Source organism: Natrix helvetica (genome assembly GCF_964273705.1).
Source record: "Natrix helvetica genome assembly, chromosome: 2".
NCBI lineage: Eukaryota > Metazoa > Chordata > Lepidosauria > Squamata > Natricidae > Natrix > Natrix helvetica.
Genome location: NC_138552.1, coordinates 227,784,810 through 227,797,884, shown reverse-complemented (window position 1 = coordinate 227,797,884; position 13,075 = coordinate 227,784,810). Strand labels below are relative to the sequence as shown.

Genomic DNA, 13,075 nt, shown 5'->3' with positions numbered 1-13,075 from the left:
CTGAGAATTTTTGGGTCCTTCCTTATCTTAGTCCAAAACTTCAAAGGCATACATAGTAATATATAAATAAGTCAGTAGTCAAATATTTGAACTCTCCTAGAGTTTAAATGTAAACATGAAATATTTTTAGTGCAGCCCCAGTGGCCCATTTTGACTATAAAGAAAATACAGCAGTGCAATAATAAAAAAAAATGGGCAGAATGCTTTTCTGTCAGTTGCAAGTAGAAAAAAATGAACAGTAAAGAATCTGTCCCCAAATAGGCTTAAAATACATTTTAAAATAAGGTGAGATGTAAAGTCCAGCAAAATTAATTAAAAACATATCATAGAGATCAGTGGTCCCTAAGTTGAAACTGGACCTGGAACCAGTTTCATGGAAGACAATTATTTCACAGACTGGGGGGGGGAGCAGAGGAGGAGAAGCATGGAACCTAGATCCCTCACATGTTGTTGTGGCTCACCAGCGGTCAGCAGAACTGGCAGCAGAGTTGGACAGAGAGGAGGTTAGGGAGGAATATGGGCCAGTCTTGGAGTCTGGTAAAGGTTCGGACAAGGGCTCTGCATTGGAGGCAGAGAGGGGGCCAAGACCATCTGGTAGTTATTTGCGGCCTCCAGAGCTTGGCATTAGCGAGGCAGAAGAACAGTGGGAGACTGTTCCCAGTGCGCATGTGCAGAGCTGCCAGAAGGCAACAACAATTAAGAAAACAGGATTGACTCGGGAGTAAGTCTTGGACATCTCCCATTGGCCCCTCCCATAAGACATAAAAGAGGAGCGAACGGGACATGAGCTTTTGCAGGAAGCAAATTAGTTCATCTGGTCAGTTCAAGCTTTGGAAAGTTCTGTTTGACTCTGTGCTAAATTTGGCCTTGCTCTGCATTTGACAATTAGGTTTCTGGCAGCATTCCAAGGGAGATAAGGTGGGTGTTTATCAACATTCCCCCGAAAGACTGTGGCAACTCCAGCAGACATCTGTCGGAATCTTCACAGACTGTTTATTTAGCCGTGGGGACCGTGAATGACCATAATTCACAGCCATATAAATAAAAGAGGGTTTTGGGGACTAAGATTGTGATTTAGGCTTTCTCAGTAAGCCTAGGTCAGAACATGTGTAGTTTACAGCAGAGTTTGCGCTGCTATAAGAATCTAATGCTTGTTGATCTGAGGTGAAGCTGAGACAGGGATGCTAGTGGCGGGTAGTGACTGCAAATACACATGAAGCATCATTCGCTTACCCACCGCTCACCTCCAGTAGTGCGCCCTGGTTTCAAACAGGCCACAGATCGGTACCTGATAGAGATATTTTATAATTACACTTGCCGTGATATCTAAAAACACACTAAATGTTTTTTTTTTCTTCACCTTTCCCTTCTTCTTGTTGGGGTTTCCAAAGATCGCTCAGTTGTCTTGGATTGAGAAAAAAGTAGCTGCTGCTCTTTTTGGGACTCCGCCAACTTCAACAATACACGAGGCTTTGCAGAATTTTCTGAAGGTAGATAAAATATTCTCTCTTCTCTCTGGCTGCCAACTGGCTGGCATTCAAGAAATTTGTTCAACAAATTGTTCTCAGGAGCTATAAAGTCAGCGCTCATCAAAAGATTTTTCAGACAATATCTTTAAGAAGGGTGACCATTCCTGTTCGTCTAAGCTGAATTTCAGGATTTGCTACGTTGCTGTTTTTTTTCTTTTTTCTTTTTGCAATTAAATATTCAGCTCTTTGAATTCCATCCATAGAGTTGTTTATGAGCATTTCCTGTGGGAATAGCTCCTGTTGTCATCTTTTGACTAGTTAAACACAGGAAGTTTGTCTGAGCAATTTAATAATTACTGCTTAGCACAAATGCCTTAAAGAGATTAGAGCTTTCATCCCCTTCTCTTCTTCTCTGCTTTCCCGCCTCTTTTTTTCTCTTTGTTATTTCATTTGGGGGGTGGAGTGTCTTCACTTTAATCCTTAGTGCTAGTTAAGAAGCAGAAACAATGGATCAAGTCTAGATTTCAGACAGTTTCCCTGTTCTTGTCTCCCTCAGATCCCTTACTGAAAGTATAAATAGTCCAGCAGCCTCTGTTGAATGACTTTGATAAGAAAGGATATAAAGATCATGGGAGAAGAATAGGCCTTGCAAAATGATTTTGTCTGCTCCTCTCTGAGATCCTTCCTTCCACCTCCCACCAGTCTACAAGGTGTACTATTTCAACGGTTGGTAGAAACTGAGCAGATATTAAGTCTATTTCTGCTCACTGAATTGGCTGTAATTGTTCAGTGGTAGGTGAGCTGCTGGCTAACACTGTCAAACTTGTGGAGTCTATATGGTGCCTACATGATTGAAATGCCTAGTTTTTGCTTGTCCCAGGTACAGTCTTTGTATGTTGCAGGCTTCATTCTTGGATGAACCACACCCTATGGATGTCCGCAACCTTACTCTTACTGGCTAATTTTTGGGAAGATTTATTTGCTTTGTAAGAATCATGTCATCGATGGAGAATTGGCATTTGAGGCTTTGACATCAGTTCAGGATTGGTGCCATACCTCTATGATCCCTTGTCCTGCTGAGTAGCTGAGGTTATTGACTTCTATGGGGCATCATGAACCACCTAAATTCTGTTGATTTTCAACATAGCAACTCTTCCAAAGCTTGGGAGCAAGTTAATTCTCAATGATGAGAATTCATTTTCTCAGATTTTTGGCTCTTTTCCTTCCCTGCAGTTTGGAAGCCACATAATGTCAAAACACCCCCCTTGGACCAAACAATGGCTTTTATCAATACCTTTTAATATTTTTCCCTGTAAAAACAGAGACAACAAAGTAACAATAGGTGAAGGAATGAGAGGTAACCTTATGCAAAGACATGTGTAGGAAGCTACCATGATCTCAGTAGCTGATTATCTTGGATACCTACAAGCTCACCTAATTAGCAGAACCAGATGTTGGAATAAAGGAAAGGTTACGCACAGACATATGCATTACAGCTATGGTCTCGAGTAGCCTGTTATCTTTTAGTCCACTATCTCACCAAGTAGAGACGGGCTGTATCAGGGAGTTATGTGAGATTCAATCTTGGCCTGAATAGCATTCTGGATTCACTAGGGAAAAAATGGGGGAGTAAACCAAAACAATATATTGTTGCTCTGTGCTTTGCTTGTTAAAACTGTATAAAAGCCAAATAAACTCTGCGAAGGCAGACAGACATTTTTGACACCACTGCTTGACGGATTTCTGGAAACCTACAAATAGGCATGAGAGCACAGTACTAGCTGCTTGTCAATGTGTATCATCAACCATTAGCAATTCAAGGAGTGGCCCAGAAATGGGAGATTGGCATTGTGAAGACATTGAGCAGTACAAAATATTTTGAAGGTTCGGGGCATGAAAGCAATAATTAAATGGAAATATGCTTAGTATTGCTATGGCATTTCATGTTTTTATCTTTTGTCCTTATACTCAGGCTGAAGAAATACATCCCAGATATTCTAAATTCAACTATCTGTATTTGGCAAAGGTATGGGGCATTGCGGTCTTTCTCTACTTTCATTTCTTTTCTCATGTTTGATTTTGAATGCAAAACAAATTCCTGGTCACTAAATACATGTTATATTTTTTTCCTTGTCCTTCTTTCTACCTAAGTGCTACAAAGATCTGGGCCAGAGGAACAATGCCCTGAGTTGTTGTGAAACAGCATTGTCCATTCTGCCAGTCACCAAAGAGGTAGGTCTAAAGCAGTGGTCGGCAAGCCGCGGCTCGCGAGCCACAAGCGGCTCTTTACACATTTTAATGCGGCTCTTCTGTGTGCCGGATTATTATCCTCCCTAATCATTGTGGATCGAAAAGAAAAAAGGGAAAGGGGCGCAATGATTAGGGAGGATCCTGAAGTCGGGCGGGGACGAGAAGCGAGGAGGCAGAAAAAGAAACGCAGGCTAAGGAGCTTCCCCCCCGCCCCCTCCCAGCAAAAATCTAACCAGGGAGCTGGGCGGGCAGTAGCAAATTAGCCGATCACGCCGCGTGATCAGCTAATTTGCTACTGCCCGCCGGCTCCCTGATAAGATTTTTGCGGGGGGGGGGGGGAAAGAAGCTCCTTGCCTCCGTCTCTTTTTCTCCCTCCTCGCTTCCTGGGGCTCCACCAATGGGGGAGCAAGGCCCGCCCAGCGCCAGGCTTTGGGCTAACACAGAGGTCTGCAAAGTTGCTGTTTTAAGACTGGTGGACTTCAATTCTCAGAATTCTGGGAGTTGAAGTCCACCAGTCTTAAGAGCCAATTTTGCAGATCCCTGCCTGGGCTAATATGATTGATGCCCTTGTGGACTTCAACTCTCAGAATTCTGGGAGTTGAAGTCCACCAGTCTTAAGAGCCAATTTTGCAGATCCCTGGGCTAATATGATTGATGCCCTTGGTGGACTTCAACTCTCAGAATTCTGGGAGTTGAAGTCCACCAGTCTTAAGAGCCAATTTTGCAGATCCCTGGGCTAATATGATTGATGCCCTTGGTGGACTTCAATTCTCAGAATTCTGGAAGTCCATAAGTCTTCAAGCTGTCAGGTTTGAAGACCCTGGTTTTTTTTCCTAAAGGGTTAGGGGTGCAAGGGTCTTGCAACTTGACAGCTTTAAGACTTGCATGCTTCAATGCCAGAGTTTCTGAGCCAACATGACTGGAGGAGGAATTCTGGGAGTTGAAGTCCACAAGTCTTCAAGCTGTCAGGTTTGAAGATCCCTTGGGGTTTTTTTCCTAAAGGGTTAGGGATGCAAGGATCTTGTAACTTGACAGCTTTAAGACTTGCGTGCTTCAAATGCCAGAGTTTATTGAAACTAAAAACAGTGTACCATCCTATGTATTTTCGGTTTTAAAAATGTGGCTCTCAAAATAAATTTCAATCGTGGTTTTGGCGAGATTTGGCTCAGTTGAAAAAAAAAGGTTGCCCACCACTGGTCTAAAGGTTGTGTATTCACCTACTGATGAAGGAGGAACAATGAAGAATCCTACAGCTACTTTCCACTATCTGTCAACATCATTGTCTGTCTTCATCAGCTCTGATTAATTTCAGTCAAGATGAAGAGAAGAAATTCTTGGTAAACTGTGTTCTTTAACACTATAGAGGAAGATCTAGAAATGAAAGGAAGGGAAGTTATGCGTTCAAAGTCTTCTGATGTTCGTCATTGCAATGTTGAAAATGTGTAAAATCCGATATTATGAAATTATACTTAAGTAGATGATACGATCACAAGGCTAATGTGTAATTTGATTATGAACTGGACAATTTGCAGTGCAGCTGGTGACACTGATTTATGTGGTCTAATTTTGAAATTTTTACTGTCTGGTTTAGAAATTACTCTGCGGGAGTAAATGGTTAATTAACCCTATTAAGCCCACTGATTCACCATGCTTTAAAATGACTTTAAAAATGGAGAGATAAGGAATCATAGAAATTATATCTCATTGTGATTTAGTTATCTAACACTTTTAACTAGGCCCGTGATGGCGAACCTATGGCACGCGTGCCACAGGCGGCACGCAGAGCCATTTCTGAGGGCACGCGAGGCATTGCCCTGTCAGCTCCAGTGCACATGCGCCCGCTGGCCAGCTGATTTTCGATAGTTTTTTTCTAAATCTCCGGAGGATTCCCTGAAGCCTCCAAAGGGCGAAAAACAGCCCAATGCAAACCAGAAATGGGAGAGAGCTGCCGGAACGGGGGAAAGACAAGCGGCAAGAGGCTTATTTCACTTGCTGGCTGCTCTGTTCCCCCCTCCCTCCCCTGCTACTAAAAAGGATCCTGCCCGATCGCTTGAATCCACAGGGAAATGAGGAGAGTTGCCAGCAGGGGGGAGGGGGAGAAGACAAGCGGCAAGGAAAGAGGCTTCTTTCACTCGTGCTGGCTGCTCTGTTCCCCCCTCCCTCCCCTGCTACTAAAAAGGATCCTGCCCGATCGCTGGAATCCAAAGGGAAATGAGCTGCCAGCACAGGGGAAAGACAAGCGGCAAGGAAAGAAGAAAAGAGGCTTCTTTCACTCGTGCTGGCTGCTCTGTTGCCCTTTTCTCCATTTCAGTGATATGGCATCGGGGTTGCCCCACCCACCATCACCCAGGTCCTCGCTTCTCCCAAACATTTCTTTGCCTACCTGATTTCCAGCTCCATCGCGTTTCTTGCCATCCTGTGCAGAGAAACAAGGTTTGTGGGACTAAAACAAAACTTCAATCAATTACAACTTGGGGGGGGGGGAGATCTCGCAAAGTTGGAATTGATTGATTGAAAGGAGTTTTTTTTAGTCCCACAAACTTCATTTTCCTGTCCAAAGCGGCAAGAAACACGATGGAAAAATGCTACGGAGGGGAAATTAAGTAGGCAAAGAAATGCTTGGGAGAAGCGAGGACCTCTGCGATGGGGGGTGGGGCAGGCTCCATGGAGTGGTGCTGAAATGGAGAAAAGGGCAACAGAGCAGCCACCTTGAGGGGAAAAAGCTGCTTTTTCTTCTTTCCTTGTTGCTTGTCTTTCCCTCATGCAGATTGCTCTCTTCCTCATTTCCCTTTGGATTGCAGGGACCAGGCAGGATCCTCTGTGCTAGCACGGGGGAGGGGGGGGGAAACAGAGCAGCCACCTTGAGAGAAAAAAGCTGCTTTTCCTTATTTCCTTGCTGCTTTTCTTTTCCCTGTGCCAGCAGCTCCCTTCCTCATTTGTCTATTGACTGTAGTGCCCAGGATCCTCTTTAATAGAAAGGGAGAATTTAGCAACTGGACTCACACCTGCCATTGTAAAAAGGGCCCAATCTTTACACAGGAGAACGATAAGGGAAGGTTTTTTGACACAGGAGCACACTTGAGCATCCCCCCACCCCCACCCCAATCTCTGCCCGTTAGTGGCAGAGCAACTTCTCCCCTCACTGGGTGTTATCCAAGGGGAAGCAGCCAGATCAGGGAGTGGCAAGGAAGCCTTGTGCAAAAATGCACGGTCCACACAGGTGAGGGGGGACATTAAGTTATGTGGGTGGGCACTCGAGTTCGTGTGATAGTGCGCACGTATGTGCTTTTGGCACCTGAGGCGAAAAAGGTTCGCCATCACTGAACTAGGCAATACATGCAATATAACCTTTGTGCAATGAAGATAGAGGTTCGGAATGAATACTATAAATTCCTTTCCAGCATTGATATGTTATTGCTTAGCTATTTTTATTGTCTACCTGCAACTATCTATCCAGCTTACATTTGAAGACATGAAGCTTTAATACTGGCCTCCAATATAAATAGTACTTAGTGTTCAGCTGTCCTTGGGAAATGGCAACACTTGGGCCTCAACTGATTCTAAAGCTAAGCAACATCGTTTTTGTTTAAGACTTGGATAGAACAAATCCAGGGATCCCAGCATAATAAATTAGACTGGGAAAATGTATCTCCGAAATCAGCAGTGACAACCGATATCCATATTGTTGCCAAGAAAACCACTTGGCTGCCTCTGTAAGTCATTAGGAATTAAACTCAACTTGAAGAAAACTACCTTTTTCGTGCTGAATGACAACTGTTGTTCTGCTGCTTATTTCTAGCAAGTACAGTGCCAAGTTCTCTGATACTTCCCAACAGACAGATAAATCTCAATATTGACATTTCTGACATTTGCAGCAAACAGAGACCTTATGCTTGTAAAGGTAAAGGTAAAGGTTCCCCTTGCACGTATGTGCTATTAGTTCCCGACTCTTGGTGGCGATGCTCATCTCCATTTCAAAGCCGAAGAGTCAGCGCTGTCCAAAGATGTCTCTGGGGTCATGTGGCCAGCATGACTAAATGCCGAAGGCGTATGAAATGGTGTTACCTTCCCACCAAAGGTGGTCCCTATTTTTCTACTTACATTTTTACATGCTTTCAAACTGCTAGGTTGGTAGAAGCTGGGACAAGTAATGGGAGCTCACTCTGTTATGCGGTGCTAGGGATTCAAACCGCCGAACTGCCGACCTTTCTGATCAACAAGCTCAGCATCTTAACCACTGAGCCACTGCATCCCATTTCTTATGCTTGTACGTAAATGCTTATATTTATTTTAAAGTAGTGTTTTTTGTTTTTCGTTGAATTCGTTAAATTTGTTGTTCATTCAGTTCAATCATTTCTGACTCTTCATTTTGCCAGGATTAGTTTCCGGTAATTTTTTAAAAAGTTATTGTAAGTTCATGCTTGTGTTCATGCTTGTATCTGACTCCCTTGTTTTTTTGTCAGCTCTTTTCCTTTTATTTATATTTTAAAAATCATAAAGTAAATTTATGATTTAAATCAAAAGAAAAAAGGAAAGAAAAAATAGAGGAAAAAAAATCCCTAAAGCTAAGAAATACAACTTTTGGCCTTTCAACAAATAGTTACAGTTTTATAGTCCTCTTAGATATTGTATGTCCCTTAGCCTTTTACTTAATGTATCTCTTTCTCAACCTTCAACCCCATAAGTCATGGTATCTTTCCTTTCTTCTTTCAACAAAAAATGTTTCCAGACTTTTTCCAGACAAGAAAGTTGTTATTTTTACCCGACCAGACAGGTCAATGTTGCCATTTCTGTAAATTCTGACATTTTCACAACCCATTTTCTACTGTGAAGATTTTGTTCTTCCTGCATCAAATAATCTTGCTGTAGTGACAATATACAAAATCAGTCTTCCATAAATATTTTTCTAATTCACTGCCCTTAAGTCCTAAGAAAAAGAGTTCTGGGTTCTTTGCAATATCATGATCTAAAATTTATTCATTATGTGAATTGGTATCCAAAATTTGTTAGCTTTCTCACAAGTCTACTACACATAGTTCCTGTCTTTTGTCATCTTTTTCATTTGCCTTTCAATTTTCCAGGTATAAAGGTCTTCTCAAATAATTTTTGCCTTCAGATTATGCATCTAAAAATATCTAAAATACTTAAGCTTTACCTTTATTATCAGTGTTTCCAATGAGGACGTTTTACTTCAAGGATTTTTTTATATTGATGATTTGTTCTGCTTGTAGGTCAACATGTTTTAGTAATATTCTCCAGCACCACAATTCAAGGGTACCAATTCTTCTTAGTTCTGATGGTCTAACTTTCACAGCTGTATGTTTCAGCTGGGAAAATCATGGCCTTGACAATTCATATTTTTTATTGCCATACATTTATGGTAGTCCTCGACTTAACAATAGTTCATTTAGTGACCGTTCAAAGTTACGATAACTCTGAAAAAACTGACTCGTGACCATTTTTCATATTTATAGGCATTTCGGCATCCCTATGGTCACGCGATCAAAATTCAGAAACTTGGCTGCTGACTCATATTTATGGCAGTTGCAGTGTCCTGGGGCCATGTGATCACCTTTTATGACCTTTTATGACAAGCAAAATCAACGGGAAAGCCAGATTCACTTTACAACTGTGTGAATAACTTAACAACTGCAGTGATTCACTAACAACTGTGGCCAGAAAGGTGGCAAAATGGGGCAAAATTCACTTAACAAATGTTTTGCTTGGCAACAGAAATTTTGGGCTCAATTGTAGTCGTAAGTCGAGGACTAGCTGCATAGTGTGATTTCTCTGTATATTTTGTCAAAATCTGTCATTAACTTTACCAGAGAAAGCAAATGTCTCTTTATTGCATGGCTATTCTCACCAATTCTATGTATTTTTGAGCCTAGGAAGATAAAATCTTCACCTTTCCTTTGTTTTACAGACCTGTAAAGATTGAAAATTCAAATATCAATCACAAAATTACTGCAGTTTGTCCTTATTGTAACCGTGAAGGGTTGCTAATGATGCTGCCATTAAATGAGGACTACCTGTATACATAGATATCTTAACATGAATTTCTTGTTTTCGACTACACTATGAGCAAATTTGTGGTGATACAATTATGGAATCTAAACCAGATAGAAAACGACTTTGTGCAAATAATGTTTTGCTTAACTTAACACAATTTCATTTCCAAAGGCCACCCAGCTTTGTGGGAGCTGAACTTGAAGTTCAAGAACAACAAAACACTCAGAGGTGCAAAGCAGCTGTAAAACCAACAAAGCTTGCTGTCCCTCAGAGCAGGGGTTTCTAACCTTGGCAACTTTAAGCCTGGCGGACTTCAACTCCCAGAATTCCCCAGCCAGCTGGGGAAGTCCGCCAGGCTTAAAGTTGCCAAGGTTGAAGACCCCTGCCTCAGAGTATCTGTGCTTAACAGCAACAAAGGAGAGAGAAAATGCAAATTAGACACTTCAAGCCTTAGGAATGTTGGCTTCGCTGAAGTACCTCCAAAGGTGACTGTTGGAAGAGGAAAACCTTTAATTATAAGCCTTTAGAATTGTAGATAACCCTTCATTACACTTCTTTAGAAGGAAATTGGAAAGGGAAAGGGAAAAGTATAAAAATAGGGTCTTCTCTCTTTCCCCTACTTTGTTTTCGTACTGCATTTGGAAGAAGAATGAACCAGTAATCCTTTCTGCACTATTAACACTGAACATAATCTCTTGTTTTGATGCAGAAATTGGTGCTGGTTTCAAGCAGCTCTGGGTGGTTCTTAAGGCATAATTACATAAGCTTAATTCTTTTTTTTCTTCCTTTTTAGGATCAAGAAGCTGAGAAAATTTTAGAAACTTTACTTCCAACTTTGAAGCTTTGATGATGACACGAAACACCATTTAGGTTCTGTGAAAAAAGGCAGAAGATTCAAGTCCCTGTTCTGGAAGAAGCATTCTGTTGAATTCAAAAGGATTTCAGCCCATTTTGAAGTTAGGATTTGAGGGAATGGGAAGGAATTTTAATTTTTAATTATGGCGGTTCAGTGACAAATGAGTGGACTGACTTCTCTAAGCCTATAATTTTTGTACTTCAGGGCCTGCAATAATAACAGAGTTATGTGCAATGTTATCAGTTTAACAGGATAGTCTTGCATTCTGTCCACGCAACCCCATTAAGGTGGGTTTTCTGAGGCCACGTGGACCATTGTATGGGGCTGCTGTTTTGTGTGAAAAAATACAGAAGAAGAGTGAAACCATCTGTCCTTTTCCTCGGACAGTACCCTTCTCTAAGCTGAAGAAAAAAGCAATTCACTCAGGATATGGCTTTATGTCTGCAACATCAAGCAGAATAACAGTTCTTTTATTTCCTTTAATTCCTTTTATTTTCATAACATTTATCTCCAACAAACAGGTTGCGATTCAGGATTCTTAATCAATGGTACCAATGATCTTAACCCAGGGAAATCAGCCATCTTTTCTTTTTCTCATTTTTTTAATGCTTGGAAAAAATGAATTTAGCATTTAAAATACTAATTTTAACTTGTCGGAACTCTTCAAAATGTGAAATCCACTGCTGGCAATGGATATGTTTGTAGTTACTGAATGATGGGCACAATTTTGCTGAGAATGATTAGCTAGTTGGTTTTATGCCTGAATGCAAATGTATGTAGCTGAGTTTTTCTGCTGAAGAGACATGGGAGATATTATACTATGTATTTTTTTTTCTCTTGAAAAATATCATTTTTGTGGGGAAATTATACTTTGTGGATATAATTTGATCTTTGAATCTTAAATTGGAAAAAAAATAAAGACTTGGTGAATTTGTCATATTTTGACATTTTTGAGCACCCAAATATTTTGGCATTTCCTTCATCTGGCTAATATTTCTCCTTGGAGATTTTGGCTCTGCTACAGAGGGGGAAGAAAAGAGAGAATGGATTCTGGCTAGCACACATTTCAAACTACAGAATCTAGATATTGTTTGAGCCCCCTGAAGCAGGAAACAGCTGACTCTCCTCCATCTTTTTTGCCAAACCAACTGCCATTCACATCCAAGCTCAAAAGAGCAAGCCAAAATGTAATCTTAAACTTGTGAGACAGACGTAAGTGATTTTAGTCCATGATGCTGGGGCCAAATAGACAGACAGACCATTCAACCGTGAAATAGAAGAGTCCATGGCTAAGGAGAAAAAAATGCCCAGGAAAATGTAAATCCTGAATATCACTTGTGTAAAGTTTTAAACATTATTTACTTTGTTAGAAGTTTCTTACAGTGTTTGATTGTGTTGTTCCTACATCCTTACTGCCCTACACTGAAATCATCTACATAGAAGTAAAGTTTAAGACAAAAGTACATTTTTGTCTTAAACATTTTTAAAACAACCTAATACATACAACTAAGGTCCGTGATACAGCCTACATCAAATTATAATGTAACCACTAAAATTATATTAAATATGATAATATCAAATATTAGATAACAAAATGATCTAAAATTTAAATGAATTAGTTGCATAGAATGCATTGGAAAATTGGTCCATCATTTTCTCTGTGATGGGCCCAACCCTCTGGAATGACCTCCCCCCCGATATTAGAACTACTACCGACTTCCGCTCCTTCCGACAAAAACTTAAGACTCACCTGTTCCGATTAGCCGGCCTGGCCCACTTATAGTTCTACTCTTACCTCCTGGCGGATATTTTATTTGGGATAGCTTTTAAGGTTAATGTTTTTAACTTTTTAAATTGTTTAAAAATTTTAATCTAACTTAACTAAATTGTACAGGGAACCTCTACTACCTCCTCCAGTCCTATGTTTAAATGTATTTATTTTATACCTATAACATGTATATTTATTGTTTAACTATTTTAATATGACTGTACACCGCCCCGAGTCTCTTTTGAGAGAGGGGCGGTCTAGAAATCCAATAAAGTTAAGTTAAGAAGTGTGATGCTTCACAAAATCTAGCTACGTATGTTGTAACAAAAGTATATGAACAGCATCTGGGTATAGGCTGAATCTGGGTGACCAGGATATCTATTAATCAGAGGTTATATGAATCTAGTTCAAATGTCTATAAAAAGACACAAAGAATAATATGTTCTGTAGTTTTTACCTCTCCAAATTATAAGGGGGAAAACCTTTCAGACAATGGTACTTTTTATATTTACCATCCAATACTGCAGAGGAAAGAGGTTGCATGACATCAGTCAAGAGAAAGCTTTCTGACACCTAAGTGGTTGTTAAATAGATAGGTTGACAATACTATACAACAAAAATTAAGAAGTCCATTAAGGACATGGAATGGGAATAACACAATTGATGCTTCAGGATAGGAGGAAAGCATGGCAAAATGGCCATCTGGATTATTCCACTATG

General features: G+C 40.6%; 1 protein-coding gene across 4 annotated transcripts in view; it reads left to right on the top strand.

Moving 5' to 3' along the window:
* Positions 1-11,522, top strand: part of RMDN2 (regulator of microtubule dynamics 2) — a 50,362-nt gene extending 38,840 nt beyond the window's left edge. For 2 of the 4 annotated variants that reach the window (XM_081943447.1, XM_081943448.1), the window contains exons 8-11: positions 1,392-1,490; positions 3,442-3,495; positions 3,621-3,713; positions 4,924-5,451. In XM_081943447.1, the coding sequence (XP_081799573.1) occupies positions 1,392-1,490; positions 3,442-3,495; positions 3,621-3,713; positions 4,924-5,025 (348 nt within the window). In that variant the 3' untranslated portion in view covers positions 5,026-5,451. Of the gene's footprint in view, positions 1-1,391; positions 1,491-3,441; positions 3,496-3,620; positions 3,714-4,923; positions 5,452-10,524 lie in introns of those variants that run through there. The other 2 variants (XM_081943449.1, XM_081943450.1) reach the window with 2 other exon arrangements.
* The last annotated feature ends 1,553 nt before the right edge of the window (positions 11,523-13,075 follow it).